This window comes from Danio aesculapii, chromosome 11 (assembly GCF_903798145.1).
Source record: "Danio aesculapii chromosome 11, fDanAes4.1, whole genome shotgun sequence".
NCBI classification, from domain to species: Eukaryota; Metazoa; Chordata; class Actinopteri; order Cypriniformes; family Danionidae; genus Danio; species Danio aesculapii.
Window position 1 is genome coordinate 16,651,011 of NC_079445.1, and position 25,905 is coordinate 16,676,915.

Consider the following 25,905-nt stretch of genomic DNA (forward strand, 5'->3'; position numbering starts at 1 on the left):
AGTTTATAACATTCATTCTTCAATCATGGCTGATTGAGTCAGAATTTAGAGCTACCATTTTGGTATACCATAAAACACAGCAATAAATTAAACATAGATAGTATATTGTGTGGTAATAATTCATCCAGCATGATTAAGAACAAATCATACCAAGAGTCCTGCAGATCTTATGGTCACTGATGTCGCCGTTGCCCCACCTGGAGGACACCAGCAGTAATGTATAGCAGTTCTTCTTAAAGCGGATCCAGCTCTGGCCATTGCTTTTATGATGACATGGTGTGTCAGGTGTGATGGTCTTATCAACTATAGGAAAAGTAGATTTCAAATTAAAACACTTGTAAAAGTTTCTGTAGTATTACTGAGATGAATTAACAGTGGATTAAATGAGCCTCACTGGATGGGATGTGGCAGATCGCTCCAGATAGCTCTTCCTCACAGTCTGTGGCCTTCCAGAAGCCATCAGTGTCCAGAAACACACAGGAGCCTTCGGTGGCTTCAGAAGTCCAGCGATTATACTCAGAGTGGCTGTTGTCTGTCCACTTGTAGTGCTCCCCGTCCTTTATTTAAAAAAAAAAAAATAAAATAAAAAATAAATAAATAAATAAATAAATAAATAAATAAATAAATAAATAAATAAATAAATAAATAAATAAATAAATAAATAAATAAATATATATATATATATTAATAACAATGATAAAAATGAAGGATGCTGATGTTCACAGTCCCAGTGTGTAATTTACTATCCTATTCATAGACATAATAAATTAATCAACTGGAACAATGACTTGATTTATAATGTAACAAAAGATTTCTACTACAAATGAATGCAATTATTTTTTTAAACTTAAAAAAAAAACATCCTCATAGCGGCACAACTGTTTTCAACACTGATAAATATTAGAGTGTCAAATCAACAAATTAGAGGAGCTCTGAAGAATCATGTAATACTGAAGACTGAAGTACATCCTAAAATTTAGTAGATAAAAAAACAGCTATAATTTAAGTTTAAAGTCATACATTGCATCTGAAAAGTATTCATAGCGCTTCACTTTTTCCACATTTTTAATGTTACAGCCTTATTCCAAAATGGATTAAATTCATTTATTTCCTCAAAATTCTACATGACAATTTCATAATGACAATGTGAAAAAAAGATTTTTTTGAAATGGTTACAAATTTATTAAAAACAAAAAACCTGAAAAATGACATCTACATAAGTATTCACAGCCTTTACTCAATACTTTGTTGATGCACCTTACAGCCTCAAGTCTTTTTGAATATAACACCACAAGCTTGGCACACTTGTCTTTGGGAATTTTTGCCCATTCCTCTTTGCAGTCTCTCTCAAGCTCTATCAGGTTGGATGGGAAGCGACTGTGTACAGCCATTTTCAAATCTCTCTAGAGATGTTTAATAGGATTTAGCTCTGGGCTCTGGCTGGGCCATTCAAGGATATTCACCGAGATGTTGTGCAGCCACTCTATTGATATTTTGGCCGTGTGTGTTGGGTCATTTTCTTGCTTGAAAATGAACCGTCACCCCAGTCTGAGATCAAGAGCACTCCGTATGTCTCGGTACATTGCTGCATTCATCTTTCCCTCTATCCTGACTAGTCTTCCAGTTCCTGCTGCAGCAAACATCCCCACAGCATGATGCTGCCACCACCATGCTTCACTGTAGGGATGGTATTTGCCTGGTGATGAGCAGTGCCTGGTTTTCTCCAAATGTCTGGCATTCACTAAAAAGAGTTCAATTTTTTTCTTATCAGACCAGAGAATTTTGTTTCTTATGGTCTGAGAGTCCTTCAAATGCCTTTTGGCAAATTCGAATACTAAGGAGTGGCTTCCGTCTGGCCACTATACTATACAGGCAATTGCTGCACAGATGGTTGTCCTTCTGAAAGGTTCTCCTCTCCCCACAGAAGAACGCTGGAGGTCAGACAGAGTTGCCATCGGGTTATTGATCACCTTCCTGACTAAGACCCTTCTCCCCTGATCACTCAGTTTAGATGGCCTGCCAGCTCTAGGAAAAGTCCTGGTGGTTCCAAACATCTTCCAATTAGGCATGATGGAGGCCACTGTGCTCATTGGAACTTTCAGAGCATCAGAAATTTTTCTGCAACCTTCCCCAGCCTTGTGCCTTGAGACAATCTTGTCTCGGAGGTCTACAGACAATTCCTTTGTCTTCACACTTGGTTTCTGCTTTGAAATGCTCCGTCAACCCTGAGACCTTATATAGACAGGTGTATGCCTTTTCAAATCATGTACAATCAACTGAACTCCAATGAAGCTGCTGAAACATCTCAAGAATGACCAGTGGAAACAGAATGTATCTGAGCTCAATTTAGAGCTTCATGGCAAAGGCTGTGAATACTTATGTTCATGTGATTTTTCAGGTTTTTATATTTTTTACAAATTTGCAAAAATTTCAAAAAAATCCCTTTTTCACATTGTCATTATGGGGTATTGTGTGTAGAATTGAGGAAAAAAATTTAATTACTCCATTTTGGCTGTAACATAAAAAATGTGGAAAAAGTAAAGCGCTATCAATACTTTCCGAATGCCCCTGTAGTTATATATGTTTTTACAAAAGATATTTAATCAAATAAATATTTCCTTGAATGGCAGAGTATTTACTAAGTTTTAAGACTTCTATTGAATGCTGTATATTTTAATGATGCATGAATAGCATTTTTATTAGTGCTTTTTTTCATTGTTTAATTCACAGCTGTGGCATCATAATCTAACAAAACTAAAATTAACTAAAATAAAAACTAAAAATAAAAAGGTAAATTTATGATGTTTTGTTCTATGATTTAAATTATACACAGCCATACTCAAAACTTACATTTTGAAGCAGCTACTCTACAATTATTTACAAAATGTATGTTTTTAATTAGTTACTACTTAGAGTATGAATGTTTAGGGTATAAATGTAGCCAACATTTTGGCCAACAAAAATAAAAGAGAGTCACCTACTCGAAGAAAATATAAATATGCCATTACCAACGGTTCAGTTCTGTACACACTACATAATTGTTTTTGTCAATGTGGACTTGACAACAATGGATTGTGAACGGAGTACTGAACTTATTTGTGAAATAAATAGTGAAAAAACAAATTTGGCTACAGTGTGAGCATAGCCATTTACACACATTTTATTTCATTCATGAACAGAAAAAAATAAGCAAAATCTCAAGAAAACCAGTGACAAATTAATCTTCTGGCTTTTGACTGCAGCTTTTTGAGAATAAGAGACCTAGAAAGATCCTAGTAACCCTAAACTTTTGAACACAAATGTCTTATCTGCTTCTTAGAAAGCACTGGATTTGTCACTTACGTCTTCGCTAAAGAGTCCGATCCATAGAGGCTTTCCTCTTCGAGAAACCTGCGTTGTGAGCACTGCCTGGACATACGCATTCGGGACACTGGCTAATTCCAAACTGAAGCTCCGGCACAACTGAAAAGCATCTGCCCATGTTAAATTGTCCTGCTGTACCACTTTAAATGTGTGATTTTGAACCGTGAAGTTATTTTCAGGCTTGGGCTCCTCTGGTTTATCTGGGGAAATTGCCAGTTGGATGTTAATCAACAGTGTTATTTAATTTAGCATAGAGATGATCAAGTTGATCGCTGATGGCTTGTACCTGCAAAATGCTGGCAGATGCTGTTATTCTGGCGGTCAGTGCAGGAGGTGTAGTCCCAGGTGCCCATCACGTCCGAATGGTCATCATTATACATGTAGGCACACAGTTCCAGCTGGTCATGTTCAAAAGGCTACAGCGCAAATCAGAAATTGCCTGGTTAATTTGAAAATTGTAGTAACATTGTAATCGAATGTTCAGCTCATGAAAAGATAAATAAAGCCAACTGAAAAAACATGGAGTACGGGAGATGAAATATAGTGAAAAGAGATAAGTGATAGGTCCCCTAAAAATGAAAACTCTTATGTCGTTTCATTAAGCAAATAAAGAGATGTTTTGAGAAATGTTCATGATGCTCTTTATTTGTACCATCAAAGTAAACTGAGATTGATGTAATCAATCTCAGATGATGATACAAAAAGCATGTGCATGTCTGGTCCAGGTAGGAGTAGAGTTTGACTATATCTTGAGTTCTCCTGTGTTTTCCTGTTTAACCTGATGAAGACCATGTAGGTCCAAATGCTGTCAAATCTTTTTTTGAGAGCTAAAGTGGCAGTGTGACTATTTTTAAAAACTTTTTCTACCATGTGTTTTCACTCAAAAGATATTTCAGGCCAATATAAAGTAGGACAAATCGATATTAGGATGCTTTTATGCTACAATTACAAAGTTTTAAAAAAAGTTTCTTATGCTTACCAAGGTTTCATTTTTTGAAATAGACACCATTTATAATGTTAGAGATGTATTTTAAGCCAATTTTGATAAACTTTATGCATTTATGCTAAAAGTTAGTAAAGATTAAAAAAAAAAAAAAAAAGATTTGTAATGAGACTGAGTGCTGACAGCACTTTCATTTTTTTTGGTAAGCAATCAAAAAAAGAGAAAACAATTATTTAAAACAACTTTTAAAATAGATTTGTATAAAATATTTTATTATGTGTATAATGATCTCCCCTACAAAATATTTAAAGTTACAGGTTTGAGTAACTGCACTGAAGTGGTTTTCAAATTATTTAAATGGACACACTGCTGTTTATAGACCATTTTAATTTTATTTGTTCAATGGTAAAGGCAGATGTTCCTCAAGGATCGGTCTTGAGGGCAATTCTATTTTCATCATTTATTATTACTTCTTTTTTTATAAATGATTTAGGTCTAGTTCTTGCAAAGGTACATTTTTATGCATACGATACCATTATTTATACTATAGGCCTATTTTTAAAAGTGCAGTCCTTTCAGCCTGCTTTTACTGTATAGCAGATTTAGCTATACAAATCAAGTTTAATGTTTAATGTTAATATAAAAAAAATCATGTTTGGTGTTAAACGCACACAAAGGTATATTTGTATTGTTTTCAATTATTACTAAATGACCTGAATGAAAAAGTTCATCTTGAGAGCACTGCTGTTAATTCTCTTCTATTTAAAATGTAAATAAAATAAAACCTGCTTTAATAGAAGAAATGCTATTTAAAAAATGATTCTGCTAAGCAGTTATAATATTATATATATTATATAAGAATAAATAAAATGTACAGTGTAAAAAATTTAATTACGTTAACTTGGTACAGCTAAACAAATAGTTAAATTTTTTTAAACTTAATTTATTAGTTTTTAGTAATGCTTTGAAAAAAAACAGTTCCTTTGTAACATGTAATAAGTAATTTGTTTGATCTGATCCCATTTTGTTTTTACGCAGACTTTTATTGTGTTACTGTGAGCATGCTTCCTTCTCATTTTTACAAAATGAGGAACAAAACTATTCTCTGCATAACTCACAACATGCCACAAACCACTTAAAAATAACCCTGATTTCCCCCCAAAACCCAAACGCTTTGGACCAAATCTTAGTAACTACATAATTTACAGTAAGACTTTTAAAGCAGATGGACACTTGCATTGATGAAAATGGGTCGAAACTGGCCATGCAGGAGTGGATTGAAGTTGAGATATTGAACTGGCGAGTCGTCCACCCACTGAGTGTCAGGAAGCTTGAATTTCAGGCCAATCCAGACTTTACGAGGCTGGTTGGGCAACTTTGGTAACAATGTAGTGATGAAATCTACGTGGTGGAAAGGTACACAGAGAAAAGAGTCAACCGAAAGAAAAAATAGTGATGTTATATATGTTTAAACACGTTCTTAGGGGATCTTAAAAGTAAATAAATCACACACCCTGTTCGACTTGGTCAGATATAGTGAGCAACGAGCCTTTCAGTTGCTGACACAACTCATTTGCTTCTTTGAAGTTTTGAAAATGAGATTCTGATAAAATCCAGTAGCACTGCAGGAAAACATATACAATGATGCTATTAAAATGTGTTAATTGTGAGAAAGTGTGTGTTAATTGGCTGTGTGAGAAAGTCAAACCTTGTTTTTGAAGTGATAGGAATTGCCTCCACACGGGGTGCCGACTGGATGTGGTTCTGGGGTTCCTTTCTCCACAGAAGTGACATTCAAGGTCTCGCACACAAATGGCTGTTTTTCATTACAGCTTCTTCGGTAACCTACAGAAATACAAAAGATCAGAGGGGATAATTAGTTGCTTCATAATAAATATTGATGCTGTCAGTTTAGAGAGACTGTCTTCTAATTAAGCTCTGATGTACTGAATACTGCTTCGAAGTTCAAGTCTCTACTCATTTCAATTGAGAAAATGTTTAGTTGTATCACATATTAAAAGGACACCACTTTTTTTCATCTCCTAGAGATTCAGCCTTGCAAGAGCACTTTTAGCTTAGCTTAGCACAAATCATTGAATCAGATTAGACCATTAGCATCTCGCTTTAAAAATGATCTGAAACTGTGGTATCAGATTTAATAAGCAAATATTTTATACTGCAATAAAACTGAAGATGCTTTGAATAATGGTGAAAAGCTGTAGACATCTATAGTTCCAAAATCCAATGAAAGTTAATGGCTATCAGTTTACAACATTCTTCAAAATATCTTCTTTTGTGTTCAACAAAAGAAAGAAACACAAAACAGAAAAGGTGCAGACTAAGTAAGTGATGAGAATTATCTATTCATCCTGTATAAATACTTGTAATAAAAATGACTTGTAATAAAAATGATCATAAATGATGCAGTGTAAAAACATGAAAATGGTCAATGCAATGGGTAATTATGTTTTTGGCTCATGAATTTAGTACAATTAGGTCAAACATGTTTTTGTTAAAATATGAAATGAAGTGGCTTTCTAAAATATATTTAGCCTTTTGGGAAATACTGTTAGCTATTTTTAGTCAGAATTTTACTGATAATCATGTACAGTTGAAGTCACAATTATAAGCCCCCTTTGAATTTTTTATTTTCTTTTTAAAATATTTCCCAAATTATGTTTACAGAGCAAGGAAATTTTCACAGTGTGTCTGATAATATTTTTTCTTCTGGAGAAAGTTTCATTTGTTTTATTTCGGCTAAAATAAAAGCAGTTTTTATTTTTTTCAAAAACCATTTTAAGGTTAAAATATTAGCCCCTTTAAGCTTTATTTTTTTTCGATAGTCCACAGAACAAACCATCACTATACAATAACTTGCCTATTTACCTTATCCTGCCTAGTTACCCTAATTAATCTAGTTAAGCATTTAAATGTCACTTTAAGCTGTATAGAAGTGTTTTGAAAAATATCTAGTAAAATATTATGTACTGTCATCATGGCAAAGATAAAATAAATCCATTATTAGAAATGAGTTATTAAAACTAATATGTTTAGAAATGTGTTGAAAAAAAATCTTCTCTCCGTTAAACAGAATATTGGGGAAAAATAAACAGAGGGGCTAATACTTCTGATTTGAACTGTATATGTACTCATATCGATGAACTACTCAAGCATGTAAAATGCATGAACTTATTTTGTTTCTTGTTGCAAAACAAATGTTGCAGAATAAAATCATGAACTGAAATGAATTTTAGAAAGTTAATGTATTTATTTATTCATTCATTTTGATTTGGATATTACCATTTCCCCCTGCACATTTCTGATTGCATATAGTTAGTTATAAAACAGTTAACTCTTTGACTAGGTGGTTATGACTTCATGATAATGAGATATGTCTGTTTCATAAAATACAGATTCTGGATCCAAATATATTCAAAGTGCCAAAACTGCATACAGGTTTGAAATCCATTAAGTAAAGTTATTTAAGTATTTAAAGTATTTAAGTATTTTATTTCAAATTAAGCAAATATAGTAAATATTAAGGTAAATATCAACCCTAAGGGATCAAACTACAAACTACTAATTAGCTACCAGAAAATTTCACTAAATGCAACTAAATATATTGTAAAATAAAGAAAAAAATTGGCTTCCCTGTGGTTTTTATTACATTTTTACTGCATCAACATTTTTCATTTCTGCTTTAGGGTCAATGTAAAATGTCAGCGGCGCAATAAAAAAAATCCCAGCCAGACCAAGCTAGAAAAAACCCTTAAGGTTGAACCCTGCTCCTGAAGGGAAGTGATTCATGTGTGTTATGACTTTTACGGGAATTTCCTTTGTGCTAAAACAAGTGAAGTCATTCAAATGAGCCATGAAACACCTTCAAACGAAAAACATGTCAAGCTGCTCCAACATAAATTTTGTAAGATGTTGAAATTACTTTGGAAAATCACAGTGAGACTCTCATACCTGGATCTAGAGAGACAGGAGTGATAAAAGGACATCGCCCAAGGAATGATGACTGATAATAATGCATGGGGCTGAACCTGCAAATGCACATAGGCACACACACAGACACACTTTTGTCTCCACAGTCCAGTAAAGCTTATATAAACCTTCTGAAAAAAATTACAGAGCATTTGAAAGTTCTCAGTTCCTCTAGATTTACATGTTTCAGTAAAACGTAATACATTTTTTCAGTAAATTATTTATAGCATTTTTTCCCCAAAAAATATTTTAATTTAGAGCATTTTCTTGCATAAAAAACATTTCGGTTATGAGTGTCTTTCTCTAGACACACATCAGAGTTCCCATGAAGAAAAACGTCTCTGTTACGAACGTAACCCTCGTTCCCTAAATAGGGCACAGAGACGTGCGTCTCCGATGCCACCGCAGCTGAGTCTCCAGCTGTTAGTTGAGTAATTGGCTCTTCTGCAGGCAAAATATTTAAATGCTCACTTTACAAGTGCGAGTCTCCATTCCCTATTCAGGTAATAGGGGTTACGTTCGTAACAGAGACATTTTCCTCCATGGGAACTCTAACGTGTGTATACAGAAAGACACTATGGGTGAGTTTATGGAAAACGTCACAGCAGCCAAGCCTGTCACGCCCCTTATGTGAAGTTTGCCAAGCATAGTGTGAGCGCACAAGCATCACCAAGGGCGCAACCATCCAACATCCCATAGGCCCTTAATTACCATTACATGGGAATAATTTAGAAGAACTAGATCGGGGGTCGTAAATGTGCTTTACCTATTCAATATAGACTAGGGATTTTAGAAATATGACAGTACGATGGGAAAGCGTGCCAGTCCCTGAAGGGGGAGGATGCTGCAGAGGCCACCTGTTACCCAAAGAAAAGAGACTTGATGGCAATAAGAACATATGGACTACATATGATAAGCTGGTTAGCCGGTAGGGAAGACACGTGTTCGTCTGAAAAGGGGGAACACTCCGTGGCTGAAATAAGCATATGGGATCGCCATCTGGGACCGTGGGTAGCTGGCACCGAACCCCAGCATCTGTGTAGACCAAGTGGGCATACCAGACATCATACTGGACCAGGCACCTGGCTCCTCCGCCGAGTCGGGCGATGGGGGCCTCGGAGGAGTTCTCTAGGGTTCGACAAACAGGGAACTTACTGGCAGAACGGAAAAAGTGCACGTATCTCCGGGTTAGGGAGCATGTCGCGGCAAGCGCTTTTGACATCAAGCTTAGTTTCCTCCCAAAAACTCGCACATTTTAGCAATGCTGCAAAAATTCTTATTTAAACGCAAAATAAATTGCAAAAACTGTAAATAATCTCATAAAACATCCAATTCCAAACCATATAATCAAATGATATTTATTTTAGTTTTCAATTAATTGTTTGTGCTTTAATAATTATTTGTGCTTTACAAGTATGGCTGATATTATGATCTGCGTAAAATTGCTAAATGATTTCGCTTAACTCTTTCCCTGTAGTTAATGAGAGAAATCGTTTCCCTGACTTTGATGAGTTTTAGGCAATCTGTGTTTTAGGTGTATTACGGGAGTGGAAGCCCCAATCCATGTCCTGAGTGAGATACATGTCAGATGCTCCAGGGAGGGAAATCTGACAGAAAAGACCATGGATAAAAATAAGAATTATACAACCTTCCTTTGGATTAATCCCTACCATTTTAGACCTATTTTAGATCTTGTCTTGACAAGAGACCAAAATAAAGAAGCTTTATTTTTATTATTTGTGTCATTGTCATTGTGTTAGATTGCACACTTAACATTAATAGGCTGACTAATATCGTAAATAAATAAATAAACAAATTTATTTAATGCTATATTTATATTTATGCTAGCTGATATACTCTGTCAATGATTAATTGCTGCACCTGTGGAGCCGAGCTCTGCCAATTAATTTGGCATTCATTGGCTGTTTTCTTACTCTTCAGAGTGATTGGTCATCTAGCAATCTCCCATAGTGTCTTTCTCTAGACACACGTCAGAGTTCCCATGAAGGGGAACAAAGATTTTAAGAATTGTAAAGAATTTCTACAGCAATCGACAAGTAAAACATCAGAAACCGTTGGAAACCTCAAAAGATAACATTCACTCTATATTTTTAGAGAAAATGGCCTGAACAGGTTTAAATATATATATATAAAAAAACCCTAAAGATTCTTATTTTGAGATAAGACGCATCCTAGTTTTTCACCAGAGGCTTTTTTAGTGGCTAAATTCAAACCAAATACCACTTTAAAAACAATAGTAGTAAAAAAGTAAGAAAAATATGGCTCATATTGCTCAAACCAAACACAGAAATGAGGGGATGTCCTTACATGGTCACCAATGAATCCTGGAACTGATCTGGTGGTAATGTTTGGTACTGCACCCAAAACAATAAAACCTTACTGAGCTTACTAAGCTCGTTTTTTGAGATGCCAACTTACTTAATTTAGAATATAATTTGTTCAAATATTTTGCATTGATTTCCTTTCAATGTATAACAGGTTTTGTAAAATGTAATGTAAAATATAATACAGGGCATCCGGAAAGTATTCATAGTTTCACTTTTCCCAAATTTATTTATATGTTACAGCGTTATTCCAAAATGGATTAAATTCATTTATATCCTCAAAATTCTACATACAATAACCCATAATGACAATGTGAAAAAAGCTTTTTTGAAATTGTTGCAAATTTATTAAAAACAAAAAACCTGAAAAATCACATGTACATAAGTATTCACAGCCTTTGCTGTGAAGCAAAGCACATTCTGTTTCCACTGATCATTTTTGAGATGTTTCAGCAGTTTAATTGGAGTTCAGCTGTGGTAAATTCAGTTGATAGGACATGATTTGAAAAGGCATACACCGGTCTATCTAAGGTCCCAGGGTTGATGGTGCATGTCAAAGCACAAACCAAGCATGAAGACAAAGGAATTATCTGTAGACCTCCGAGACAAGATTGTCTCGAGGCACAAGGCTGGGCAAGGTTACAGAAAAATTTCTGCTGCTTTGAAAGTTCCAATGAGCACAGTGGCCTCCATCATCCGTAAGTGGAAGATGTTTGGAACCACCAGGACTCTTCCTAGAGCTGGCCGGACATCTAAGCTGAGTGATCAGAGGAGAAGGGCCTTAATCAGGAAGGTGATCAATAACCCAATAGTCACTCTGTCTGAGCTCCAGCTTTCTTCTATGTAGAGAAAAAAACCTTACAGAAGGACAACCATCTGTGCAGCAATTCACCAATCAGGCCTGTATGGTAAAGTGGCCAGACGAAAGCCACTCCCTGCCTGGAATTTGTCAAAATGCATCTGAAGGACTCTCAGACCATAAGAAACAAAATTCTCTGGTCTGATGAGACTAAAATTGAACTCTTTGGAGTGAATGCCAGGCGTTGCGTTTGGAGAGAACCAGGCACCACTCATCACCAGGCTAATACCATCCCTACTGTGAAGCATGGTGGTGGCAGCATCATGCTGTGGGGATGTTTTTCAGCAGCAGGAACTGGAAGACTAGTCAGGATAGAGGGAAAGATGAACACAGCAATGTACAGGGACATCCTGAATGAAAACCTGCTTCAGAGTGCTCTTGACCTCAGACTGGGGCGATAGTTCATCTTCTAGCAGGACAATGACCCAACGCACACTGCCAAAATATCAATAGAGTGGCTTCACAACAACTTTGTGGCCCAGCCAGAGTCTTATTGAACATTTCTGGAGATATTTAAAAATGTCTGTACACCGTCGCTTTCCATCCAACCTGATAGAGCTTGAGAGGTACTGCAAAGAGGAATGGGCAAAAATTCCCAAAGACAGGCGTGCCAAGCTTGTGGCATCACATTCAAAAAGACTTGAGGCTGTAATTGCTGCCAAAGGTGCATCAACAAAGTATTGAGAAAAAGCTGTGAATACTTATGTACATGTGATTTTTCAGGTTTTTAATAAATTTGCAACAATTTCAAAAAATCTTTTTTCACATTGTCATTATGGGGTATTGTGTGTAGAATTTTGAGCAAATAAACGAATTAAGTCCATTTTGGAATAAGGCTGTAACATAAAAAAATATGGAAAAAGTGAAGCACTATGAATACTTTTCAGATGCACTGTATAATGATATGCATTTAATTTCTAATTATTTTCACAAACTTTCATATACCTTTTTACTTTACAATCTGACCAGTGCAAATCCAGAGAAACTGAGAATTTTCAAGTGTTCTATTAATTTTTATCATAGTTCTATATATAGTAAACAAAAGAAGCTGGAGATATGGCATGATTAAGGTATGACGAAACAACACTTACATATAGGGAACATGAGGACCAGGGTAACGAAGGTCTGCCCACCACCTCATAAAATGTTGTCCTGAATGCTAAAACAACAGATCGTTTAAAAACTAGATTAATATCTGGCCATCACGAACAATCAAATGCAACAGTAAGCATTTGTACTGAAAGGTTTTGGTACAGGTATTTTGATTTGATTTGCAAATTCAGACTTGTTGCAGATGCAATGTGTAAAACATGTTGCATGTGTAGATTTGAATTAGAAAATTCTAGCTTAATAAATATTCATTTTAAGGAACTGACAGACTCTTAAAGGGCTCAAGAACTCAGAAATACAGATTCCCTTGAACTTTAAAACTGACCCATGATGTAGTGAACAGTAGATAAAAAACAACTCATTCATTTTTAAATATTGAAATATTTCTTTAAACAACAAATTAAATAATGTATTTTTAAATTTAAGCCTATTCATGAACCGTCTTTTTATTGTTTACTGTTACAATGCACAGGCCTCTTTTTTGAAGACCTCACTAAGACTTTGTTTTGACATTCTTCTGAGGACATTCAAGCTTTAATTACAGGTTCAGACTGCTTTCCTGTAATTCAAGTGTCTGCCCCCTCTGGTACCTCAGATATTTGTTCCTGAAGTCTGCGGGCTGCATGTAGGGTGTCCGGTGAGGCCAGTTTGCTGTTGTTGCTGCTGCAGTACAACACAGCCTCCTCATAAGACAACTTTGGCTCTGTCACAAACCAAAACTCCTGGCCGTCTGTAAAAACTGATGTGTTATGGTGCCCATCTATTAGTAGTGAAACACAGAAATGAGTCACCGGTTTCAACACAAAAATGACATGATGTATGATATATTAGCATTTGATCTGAAGTCAATACTCTACCTGGGTTGTACCATTCTGGAGTTTTTGGAGTTTGACCTAAAGAATTATATAAAGATGATGAACCATATCTCTTTTTTTTTGCAAAAAGGAAGTGAATTATGCTGGCTTGACAAATCTACTTCTTCTATTAGAAGATTTTGAAACACTTTTGAGCAACAGCCATCTGAAAAGATGATCTGTTGATCATAATCAAATGTAGCAACTAGCTTAAAACTTGCTAGCAATTTAAATCAAGCCAGCAACAAGGTTTAAAAACAACAGATAATATGTTAAATGCTACCAATATGTAATAATGCAAGCAAAGTGTTAAAACATAAACATGCTAGAAATCTGCTGAACATGCTAGCAACGCTAAATCTTATTAGCCATTTGCTAAAACATGCGATAAACACACTTAAAGTAGCAACATAATAATAATACAGGTTAATGTTAATCTATGCTAGAGTAATGTCAAAACATTCTAGAGTAGTAGCATACGGTTAACTGAAACATGCTAGTATGCTAAAGTAGGCTAAATCATCCATGGTTTTAGTGTGCCATATTAACCCTGGTCTTTTGTCACATTGATTATCATTTGTATAATAACAGCTTTACCTCAAATACCACAGTCAAACTAGTGTAGCTAAATTATGATTGATTGTGGTTGCAAAGGTTTAATTGAAACAATCATGATTTACTTTACATGTTTAGGAATATTTATATAAGATTTTTAAGGAATGTGATAATAAAAACATGGTAAACTGTGTTAGCTACATGCTAAAAAAATGATAGCATATTTGTGCAAACAACCTTTAAACCACACCAGCGATGTGTTAAAACATTACAAATATGGTAAATAATGATTTATTTCTTTCCCACATGAAAGAGTTACTTTCTTACTATAGTAACTTAAAGTAAATGTAGAGATTTTATGAGCACTTAGTCCTTGAATTAATCTGTTATGGTAGTTAGTGTAGTAATACAAAAATTATAGTAATGTAATCTTAATACTCTAACTCAATCAATACTCTACTAAGTTTTCTGACTATATGGAATATTATGCTACAGTTCCTACTAGTTTACTATAGTTAAAAAAACTTAAGTATACAAGAACTAGTTTTTCAGTTCATTATAGTTAATACTACAGTATGCTGCAGCATTCAAAAACAAAGTGTTTCAAGTTCTATAATGAACAGTAAAATACACTTTATTATAGTATGGTTCAATAGCAAATACTATTGTGTTTTAGTTTACTATAATCTTTCTTTCTTTCGTTTTCTTTCTCTTTCTTTCTTTCCAGTTTAACATTACTCCAGACCTGTTTTTTTTTTTTTAAATCAGAACATGAACTGATAACTTCTAAATTAAATGCGTCAATTCTGATATAAAAGTAGCAACAATTCTGAAAACTGTGTCAGGAAGTGTTGGGTGTCCTTTACCTCGTGGTATTTGACACACCCATTCCAGTTTAGCATCGCAGTGAAAGGTGCTGGGATAAAAAGGCCGTGGAGGAACATTGTGAATAAGGAAGAAGAGAAACGGCTTGTAGGTTGGTTTCAAAGTCTGATGACATACAATAAAAAAATAAAACACAGTAAAAATTATAACAAGCTGTGTGAATTCAAACTATCCTTAAAATACTACTGTTGGTCTGTTTTTCAGTAATTGAATCCTGTTTGCATACAATCCATACAGTAAATGTCATTCTAATCTTTCTCTGCTTCCAAACAGAGGGTGGAGGCCACATTTAGGTCACGCTGTGCTGTACACTAGATTTCCCATTATTGACTTGCTGTTTTGTTGCCAACAGCAGTAAGCTGTTTTGTGTCAATAACAGCCCTCTGATCAACATTTATACATTCAGTTAAAATAAACATCACACACATATATGCTGTGAAAATTGCTGGGTTCACACAACTGATGTGTTGGGAACAACACAAAGAAATTAATTTAGTTCATTAGTTTTTACAAATTTAAGTGGATTGAACATAAAACAATTAAGTTTTATTTAATTATAATTAATTATACTATATCTACTTTTCACTTTTTTGTTATGTACAGTTCAGTGTTATATGTAAGGTTGTTTAGATTAAATTTGTTGCCTGATATTAGTGTTTTATAGCTTTGTTCAGTGTTCAAATTAAATTATTAACAATTCTGTGTCCAGTTTCACTGTATTAGGAAGTTCATTTCTGCCTCAAAAAACAAAGATAACTTTGACTTTCTCAAAATTATGTTTTTTTTTTCTTCCCTTGCAACAGTGAGATTATATCACAGAAACTCAGAATTGCAACATTCAGAAGTTAACATATCACAATTCAGACATGTCTCTGTTAACAGCAAATTTGTTATAAAAAAAGTTTATACAAGTTTTAAAAATGAGTCAAGTGAGCAAAACTTTTAACTACATGTTTTACTAGTCAAAACCTGAAAGCAGAATAGCATGTGTCCTTTCTTCAGTTGTTTACTGAACTAACATTATGACAGAAGCAATGCACTATAAGGCGGTCTTGTTTATCACACCTTAAAGGCAATGCAGTCCCTGTTATAATCATCATCTTCTTTGAACTCCTCAGGAAAGACCATCATGGAGACCTGCCAGCAAACAACAGAAACAAATGACAACACCTACACAGTTCACACATTCACTTCAGTCAACAAAGCAAATAATGATCACAACTCAATTATCCAATTATCTATTTATTTTATTTTTAAAAATCCTACGTTGGTGACTCACCGGACGCCCGTCACTCCACTCCCAGTTATTGTTGTTATTTGGATTTCGGCGATTTAGTCCCACCCAGAAAAAACGGTCATCACTGCACAACAAAAACAAAAAGAACAAATAAAAATCAATACATTTGACAGCCTTTGGTTTTATGTGCGAGTATGTGGGGGAACATATTAATGAGATTTATACATAGAAATCTGTACCTGATAGAGTTTCTCAGGAATAAATGCAGCGCTTCCATATCTTTAACCTCAGTAAAACTGGGCAAGTGACCACCTAATGCCTCACAGAAACGCTCTGCCTCTTCCCATGAGCGCTTCCGGGTCAAACGCTCCTCGTGAAACACCTGCAGATCAACTCACATTAAGTGTTTTCATTTCTTTGCCTCATTTTTATTGGATTGAGATAAATATCTCCTCTACAAACCTTGTAACAGTAGTTCAGGCCTTCTCTTGAGACCCATCCAGGTGCGCAGGAAGCATTGGGGTTTGGCACAAATGGGTCTGGGATGGGTTGGACCTTCGATTTTATGGGTTTCTTACAGATATTTCCAGCCTTGAACGAAGTGCAGTTCTTTACAGCCCATTGCCCCAAAGGATTGCCAGAAGACATCACCACACATCCTCCAGCAGAAGCTGGAAAAAAAAAACATTCACATTTGAACTCAAAGTTTGACAAAAATGAAAACTTACTCACTGCTTACTCCCCTCAAGTGGCTATAAACCTTTATGAGTTTCTTTCTTCTGCTGAAATATAAAAAAAAAGATGAAAATCTGAAATCAATCAGTACGTTTACATGGACACCAACAGTTCGATTTTAATGCGATTAAGACAATACTCTAATTAAGAGTCTACCATATAAACAGCGATTTGTGATTAATTTAATCAGATTAAGGTCATAATCGAACTAAAGAGAAATAGAATTAAGACGTGTGGAGTATGCCGATTTTATGTGCATTATTGAAGTGCAGTACAGACATGTAAACACCTTAATCGAACTATTATCGTCATGTAGGACTTGTAGGACAAAGCTGTGCTTTGCGACAGGATAGTCCACACACACACGCACGCACACACACGCGCGCACACACACGCGCACGCGCGCACACACACACACGCACACACACACACGTTTGTTTTTGTGAAGTGGGTACATTACATAGGTTTCCATTGATTTTATACTGTCCAAACCATATATTGTATTGCCCTCACCCCACCCTACCCCTAAACCCAACCATCACAGGAGACTGTTTGCAGCTTTACTCTCTGATTAAACTCATCTTGTGGGATTTAAGCTTTTTGAGAAATGAGGACGTCACCAATGTCCTCATATTTCACCTTTTTGTAATACCTGTGTCATACCTATGTCATTATACAGATTTGTGTCCTGATATGTCACAAAAACACATACAGACACACACACACACATACACACAAACACACACACACAAACACACACCTGTTTGACGCTCTTTGCACCTACTGAGTCAGTACAGACCACAGACACATGCATTGTGAAATGCGGAGGTTTTTTATCTTCCATTCAGCATGCGGTATCAACTTCCATCAAAACAACACTCTTTCAGCAATTCATAGTTGCATCCAATATCTTGTTTGTCACATAGAGCATGCATGAAATGTTCCCGAATGAAAGTGAAAGTGCCAAACTGCAGTTAAAGTCAACAAATTAAAAATGAAACATGAGAAATTACATGAAACTCCAGAGGAAATGCGGATAGCGCGGTGATGCAATGACGTTAGTCGAATTATGTGCTATAACGTCTAAAACGGGATCATGAAAGGAACATTTAAAAAGCAACTCATGTAAACGCCTTAATCTTATTATTGTCTTAATTAGATTAAGGCAAATAATTTGATTACTGATGTCCATGTAAACGTAGTCAATGACTTCCATAGTAGGAAAAACAATTATGGATGTCAATGGTTACAGGTTTCCAGCTTTCTTCAAAATATCTTCTTTGTGTTTAAAGATAAGAAAGAATCTTATTAAGGTTTGAAACAAGTAAAGGGTGAGTAATTGATGAAAGAAACTTAATCTTTAAAGGTACACTTCACCCAAAAATTTAAGTTGTGTTATTAATAACAACGTTCCCATTTAAAGTAAGAGTATAAGAATATAAGTAAAAGCAAAAATAACAACTTTATTCAACAGTTTCTTCTCCTCTGTATTAGTATAGGGCACACATTCATGAGAGAACTTCCTCTGTTTGAAACAAAAGGTCTCGGGACCGTTGATAAATGAGGGAGCTCTCAGATCTCATCTAAAAATAGCTTTAACTTTTGTTCTGAAGAGGGTGAGTAATAGTAATAACAATAAAACAAAATTTTTCACTTTTAGCCAAACTAACCATTTAAAGCATGCTGTGATGAGTCATGGTTTGGGACAAAGAATCATGGGAGTGGAGTGAGGCCGATGTTGAAAGTGGTAATGAATGTCAGCCATATTGATTTAAAATAAATAATGTATTGAATGTACAGTACATTTTTGACAGGTAGTGTTGTTTGACATGTAGTGTTGTTTTGGTACTGTAATTATACTGCTACTTACTGTGTGAAAAGGGCGATAGAGACTAGTTAACAACATGACAACCAAAAGAAGCGACATTTTCAGAATATCAGCATGATTGCAAATTTAAAATTTATGACCATCATCATCATCATTATTATTATTATTATTATTACACAAGTAGGTAACATTAGGTTATTTACATGTTAAGATTTATTGTAAATGTTCTTTTACTTAATAGTTCAAAACAACATCTCAGAAGAAAAGCTAAGCATCGCAGAGCAAATACTGCAGGATTTACCTAATGAATTATTCTGTCTTTTTATTTTAAACAAATCAAGTGAGTTAATGATTCAATGACACATTTATAGAGACATGGTTCATAGACTCGCTTCCTTCTTGAATGAATTAGCCAAAACAAATCAGCTGAATTCAGCTGACTCATCCATTTAATAAGGTGAGGACAATTTAGCATTTTATATATTCGTATTGTTTATCAATTTTAGGAGTAAATTTCACAAATATTCTGATTTGAATTTAAGGGGATGCAATTCAATAACAATAAGATCTGGTGAAAATATTGCTGCAGAATAAAATGTACAACACAAAAAATTTTACTCAGTCAAATTAATGTCGAGCCCTGGTAAAGATATTCTCAAATATTTTACATTTACAACAAATTACCTGGTTCAAGCCATTTCCAGTTGATGTAAGTGACCCGGTCTGCGGTCTCATCCTGACTGATCCACTGGTACTCCCCGGACCCTTTAGAGTCCTGTAGCCCCGTCCAAAAATACAACACCTCGGTGCTGATATGCTCTTTCAGAAGACTGTTGATGAAGGCCTGTTCAAATCTAAAGAAGTATTAAACTGTTAGTGTGACTACTTGCACTAAATAATCTCAAACATGATTCTGCACTTCATGAATATTGATGATTAAAAGAAAGCAAGTAAGCAACCACCTAGCAACTGAATATAAGATTATCTAGTACCATTAGAACATTTTACTAGTACACATCAACGACCCACGCAGAAAAGTGAACGAGATCACAATGGAAACTGCATAGCAACACATTGTCAACAACCCAGAACACCCGCAATCTGCTTACAAACACATTGACTGATTGACACACTGCCACTTAGAAAACCTTAGAAACTGTACAGCAACTCACAGTCAATCATTAAGACCACACAGAAAAACTGCATAGCAACACATTGGTAACCACCAAGAAACACCCTAGCAACCACAATGAAATACAATGGCAATCAAACCACTGATTGGGAAGTGACACAGTGACACCCAAAAAATCCTTGAACCTGTTCAGCAACACATTGGCTCCATCCAATATCACATAATTCCATACTATTGACCTTATGCTATAATGCGGAAGTGCGTTTGTTTTCGCGATTGTTTGAGAACTTCCGATTCAATTGCCTATGGGAGAAATGACTAGGAATAATAAACGGCAGAAAACGATCAAACTACTTACTCTACAAACAAGTGTGTGCATGACTATACATAAGTAGAATAATAAGAAAATATCAGTTTGCAGCATTAAGCAACATAACGATCTGTTTTTATCCTCTAAATATGAATGGATGTAAATGAGACCAGTAGTCTCAAGACAAAAACATGAAAATGTTCATACGCGGAGAATAAGGAAAATATAGTACGTTAAAATCAGTATGCGAGCCGAGAAGTACCCTGATGATCTACTACTTCCGGCGAGTTTCTGAAATGCACATTCGATGCACGCTACTCTATCCCATGATGCTCCGTGAGAGAAATTCATGAATGGGAGTGAAGCAATGCAACAAAGCAGCAACCTTCCACTCTCCCTCGTCAAGCAAATACGGAAGTAACTGAAACTGCAATTATTCGAAATTTTGCTTATCCTGGCTCCATAATAGAGCACATTTCTATTGAGCCCACTGTTAAAATGGCCAACTTTACAGCAGAAAAAAAGGCGTTTACAGCCTGATACAAAGAACAATTTTGGTTCAAATAGCTAATATTACCCTTCATGACAACTGTGTTTTTTTATAACTCATCTGTTTCGTTTATATTAAGTTTGCATAATTAAGGCCATGGCCACTTGAGTGACAGTTAGGTCTCGCTAGTTGCCGTCACTTCACCTCAGCTGATTCCGGCTGATTAGCCGCTGAACTGGACATTTATTTTATGTGGCTTTACACAGTCAGTTGCTTTTTGGAATTATTTCTTACAATTATCCGATGATATGGCATGCTGTGTGCACTTAATTGTGCTCACAAACCATTGACGTCACGTGATCATGACAAAATAGCAGATGTAGTACGCCCGAGTTCCATTCATACTGCTCACATTCATACTGTATAGAACGTACTTTTCTAACGGTTGTGTAGTAAATTCAAATTTAAATGTAGTACCTACTGAGTAGTAGGTGATTTTTGAACGCAGCCATTGTCAATCATAAAGAATACCCTGATAAAACGCATACCAACACACTAGCAACCACACCTTAACAACCCACAAAAGAGCACACAAGCAACACACTGGCAACCACCTAGAAAGACATATTAACTGAATAACACACTGGTACCCAGAACACCCTACTATCTGCAAATGCTCACTATGGCATCAGTTATATAAAAGGTATGTGCTGTGGGATACTGCGATTACTTGATGCAGAAGTAAAAATCAGGCTTACGTGTGCAAATCATCTTATGTGCAAATCAAATACATGTAAATAATTACCTGTTATTAATGGAGATGTGGCAGCTGTTTTTATAGAACACTAGATCAGTGTTTACTTTATAGCAAGCATCACCATGTCTCTTCCAATTCTGGAGAGAAGATCAAAAACAACAGCATGAAGCACAAACACCATCTATATTGTCACGAAATTACATTGGATCATTGAATAGACATCAGTAATCAAAATAATTATATTATAATGAATAACAAAATATTATGATTTAGGTATTTACACAAGTTGCTTTTACAATATTCTTTTCATGTTCCTGTTTCATATATAGATGTAAAACAGACTACAAATTACATAGATTAACTAATGGGAAACATCATTACACCCCCACCTGACACCATCTGATGTTCCCACCACAATTTGACTAACCCACAACCATTGACTTACACAGTTTTTCAAAGTATATACATGAATCAGAGAGAGAAATTCAATACCTCTAGGGCCTTTTGAAGACTCCTTCCATATATTTTTAGACCTCATCGCCACATTAGGTTTCAACCAGTAACATTGGCCACATTTTAACTTACAGTATATTTACTAAATAATGATTATATATTGACCTTATTCTTCGCGTATGAGTGGGCACATTTGAGAATCTTTTGGCTTGATGTTGCAAACTGATGCTTTCTTATTATATTATTCTACTTTGTCTGTATTGTCATGAACACACTTGTTTGTAGTGCAAGTAGTTTGACTGTTTTTTTTCGTTTATTATTCCTAGTCATTTCTCCGATAGGCGACTGAATCGAACATTCTAAAACAATCGAGCGCACTTCCGCATTGAAGAATAAGGTCAATAGAACAGCAGAAATAATAGTGTTACCTTGCTTACTGGACTAAACAAAGCAGTGTGATGTCAAATCTAGCAGGATTTTATTGATTTCATAAACTACAAAGCATCCTGATATTCAGGCAAACCGAAGCAAACTTTAGCATACATTGTACAATCAAAAATGATACAAAATTTAATGCCTTGTAAAATAGCACTTAAGACATTTTAATACCTTTAAAAGGCCTTTTCTAAATTCACTTATCAGCTTTTAATTCTTATTAAGACCCCGCAGACACCCTGTTTTTGTTTTTTTTATTACAGAAGTCAATGGTTACAGGTTTCCAACATTCTTCAAAATATCTTCTTTTCGTTTTGATCAAGAGAAATAAACTAGTGTGGAACAAGTAGAAGGTAAGTAAATGATGATAAATTTACACCATTGGGTAAACTATCCCTTTAAGGTCATTAAAAACGCTGCTTACATGATAGATTGTTAATCACAGTATTAATCATTTTAATATTAGAATACTGATGTTCATGTAATCATGCTGAGTAATGTTCACTCACTCCATCTGAAGGACAGCCTTCCTCTGCTGCGCTCTCATTCACTTTCCCCTTCACCATACACATATAAGCCCGTGGCTTCTCACAGTCAGAAACAGACCACGTATGATGCTGAAAACAAACATGCAGAAAGAAGCTCATCATATTCAGGACAATGCTCATATTGCTATATCAATTCTTAATTCAAATCCAACGTGATGAAACACACACCTCTCCTGAGTAGTACACACAGTTGATGGTATTTGGTAGCAGTGGTGGAGGTTGAGCTCTGGCCCAGTATGTGAAAGAGACTGGAGCTTTATCGGCCCATTCAAAGACTGAGGTGCTTCCATTACCCCAAAGACCAATCCACACCTCTGTCTTCAAATCTGCCACAAGTCAAAGTAAGCAAGCAATTAATTTATTAAAATTCAGCTAAAGTCAGAGTAAGAGACTTTCCAAAAATGTAAAAAAAAAAAAAGGTTGCTGGTTTGAACCCCGGCTGGGTCAGGTGCCGTTTCTGTATTGAGTTAGCATGTTCTCCCCGTAATCACGTGGGTTTCCTTCGGGTGCTCCGTTATCCCCCACAGTTCAATGACATGCAGTATTGGTGAATTGAATAAGCTAAAATTGGTCGTAGTGTATGACTTTGAATGCAAGTGTGTATGGGTGTTTCCCACTACTGTGTTGCAGCTGGAAGGGCATCTGCTGCGTAAACCATATGCTACTGTAGATAAGTTGGTGGTTCATTCCACTGTGGCAACCCCTGAATAATAAAGTGACTAAGCCGAAGGAAAATAAATGAATATACATCATTTCAAAGATTTGACCAGCATATGCACAATAAATTCCATATATAAAGCAGCCACTTAACATGGCCAAAAGTGTGAAATTTAATGAGAAAAAAGATAGTTGCAGATCTTTATGCAATTTGAGAAATGTTCATTTTTGATGAGCACACTAATAAGTAACGTAGACTTTGGTGGATTCCTTTATAAAGTTAAAGTCAGAATTATTAGCCCCGCCTGAATTATTAGCTCCCCTGTTTATTTTTTCCCCTAATTTCTGTTTAACAGAGAGATTTTCTGCACATTTATAAACATAAGAGTTTTAATAACTCATTTCTAATATCTGATTTATTTTATCTTTGTAAGTAATATTTGACTAGATATTTTTCAAGACACTTCTATACAGCTTAAAGTGACATTTAAAGGCTTAACTAGGTTATATAGGTAAACTAGGCAGGTTAGGGTAATTAGGCAAGTTATTGTATAATGATGGTTTGTTCTGTAGACTATCGAAAAAAAATAATTCTGCGCTAATAATTCTGACTCCAACTGTATACGCTTACATATATTCTGCTAATAATTACAAACATTATCTTGATTTAATTTCTTACTACATACATTTATTAGGCCTGAATTTTACACTAATTAAATACATTTTAAATAGTAATAATTCCCAAGTCATATTTACTACTCTCTTCTTTTTCGAGTCATATTTATTTCTATATCGCTTTAACAATGTTTTGTGTCAAAGCAGCTTAACATAGACGAAGTTCTAGTAAATGCAATTTACAATCTATCCTTAACAGAGCAAGAAAATAATTCACAATATTTCCCATTAAATCTTTCTGCTGGAGAAGGTCTTATTTGTTTTAGTTTGGCTGGAATATATATTTTTAATTATAAATCTAAAAACTGCTGAAGTCAATAGTAACAGGCCTCTTAAGAAATTGTTTATTTCAATTAGTTAGATTATTTGTTTACGATTAACAAACCACTGTTGTCCAATGAATAATTAACCCGATTAAGCTGTGGAAGCTACTTATGGTGAATATATACAGTTATATATAAAATAGACAGTTGAAGTCAAAACCCTTGTGTGAAATGTTTTATCTTTTTAAAATATTTCCCACATGATGTTTAACAGAGCAAGGAAATTTTCACAGTATTTCCAGTAATAGTATTCCTCTGGAGAAAGTCTTATTTGTTTTATTTCAGCTACAATAAAAGCAGATATTTAATCTTTTTAAAAAACATTTTAAGGTCAATATTAGTCCCCTTAAGCAATATTTTTTTTCAATCGTCAACAGAACAAACCATCATTATACAATGACCTGTCTAATTACTCTAATTTGCCTAATTAACCTAGATAAGCCTTTAAATGTCACTTTAAGCTTATTACTAGTATCTTGAAAAATATCAGTTATCAGTTATTAGCCATCAGATATTGGTAATTAAAACTATTATGTTTAGAAATGTGTTGAAAAACTCTGTTGGAAAAATATACAGGGGGGCTAGTTAATTAGGAGGGCTAATAATACTAGCTGGGTAGCTGTAAGTAGTAGGATGTGTTTACCTCCATGAAAGTTTGTATGCAGCATTTCTATATCCTCCAAACTGTGTAAACTGGTAAGATTAGCATTATCCATTTCACACATTTCCAGAGCTTCATGATGGGACATTTTGGACTCTGTGGCACTGTGGAGTTTATAACAGTATCCTTTCCACCCAATCCAACCATTACTACACTCCGTGGGTTTATACACATCCCTGACTTCTGAAACAAAAAGAGAGACTGTGCTTAAAAAAAGAGAGTAAACAAAGAAGGAAAACAGAGCAAAAGGACTATTTCGGACCTTTGCTCTCACTGTCTTTGTTGTTTTTCATGCAGATGAATGGAAGGCGGTTTTCACATGTCTCTGCACCGAAACGCAGCGACTCCTTCAGGACACCACAGTCTTCATCTGATAAAAGGGATCTGATAGGGATGCCTATCAACAACACCACAATGACAAACATTAATGGAACACTTTATGCAAACAGTGCTGGGAGTAACACAAATAGTACAAAAAGATATTAAAAACAATGAATTAATCAATAGTCTATAAATTAATCAGTATATCTTTATATCTAGATTATAATAGTCTAAGAAACCAAGGATTCTATCATACACCCAGCACAATAAGGTGCAAGATGTGTATGACGAGATTTGTTGCCATTTTCAAACAGGTACAACTGTAATTTTCACATTTTGCGCCATGTTGTTTAAATAGCAAATCCAATTGTGTCAGTTTGTGGACTTATGGGTGTTAAGGTGCATTGTTGGCACGTTGCTATTTTTCAGGAACTGAAATAGA

The 25,905-nt window shown here is 35.1% G+C and overlaps 1 protein-coding gene across 2 annotated transcripts in view; it reads right to left on the reverse strand.

Annotated features, from left to right (window-relative positions):
- ly75 (lymphocyte antigen 75) overlaps nucleotides 1–25,905 on the reverse strand; it is a 65,742-nt gene that overhangs the window by 14,710 nt on the left and 25,127 nt on the right. Inside the window, exons 6-27 of one of the 2 annotated variants that reach the window (XM_056467716.1) lie at nucleotides 25,405–25,539; nucleotides 25,125–25,322; nucleotides 22,995–23,152; nucleotides 22,788–22,895; nucleotides 21,439–21,527; nucleotides 19,386–19,555; nucleotides 16,601–16,809; nucleotides 16,378–16,520; nucleotides 16,181–16,262; nucleotides 15,967–16,038; nucleotides 14,883–15,006; nucleotides 13,465–13,500; nucleotides 13,198–13,367; nucleotides 12,589–12,656; nucleotides 8,276–8,352; nucleotides 6,015–6,151; nucleotides 5,820–5,928; nucleotides 5,544–5,707; nucleotides 3,650–3,779; nucleotides 3,343–3,563; nucleotides 395–557; nucleotides 151–303 (exon numbers count right to left, since the gene is read on the reverse strand). In XM_056467716.1, coding sequence (XP_056323691.1) covers nucleotides 151–303; nucleotides 395–557; nucleotides 3,343–3,563; nucleotides 3,650–3,779; nucleotides 5,544–5,707; nucleotides 5,820–5,928; nucleotides 6,015–6,151; nucleotides 8,276–8,352; nucleotides 12,589–12,656; nucleotides 13,198–13,367; nucleotides 13,465–13,500; nucleotides 14,883–15,006; nucleotides 15,967–16,038; nucleotides 16,181–16,262; nucleotides 16,378–16,520; nucleotides 16,601–16,809; nucleotides 19,386–19,555; nucleotides 21,439–21,527; nucleotides 22,788–22,895; nucleotides 22,995–23,152; nucleotides 25,125–25,322; nucleotides 25,405–25,539 — 2,916 coding nt within the window. Of the gene's footprint in view, nucleotides 1–150; nucleotides 304–394; nucleotides 558–3,342; nucleotides 3,564–3,649; nucleotides 3,780–5,543; nucleotides 5,708–5,819; nucleotides 5,929–6,014; nucleotides 6,152–8,275; nucleotides 8,353–12,588; nucleotides 12,657–13,197; nucleotides 13,368–13,464; nucleotides 13,501–14,882; nucleotides 15,007–15,966; nucleotides 16,039–16,180; nucleotides 16,263–16,377; nucleotides 16,521–16,600; nucleotides 16,810–19,385; nucleotides 19,556–21,438; nucleotides 21,528–22,787; nucleotides 22,896–22,994; nucleotides 23,153–25,124; nucleotides 25,326–25,404; nucleotides 25,540–25,905 lie in introns of both variants that reach the window. The other variant, XM_056467715.1, reaches the window with a different exon arrangement.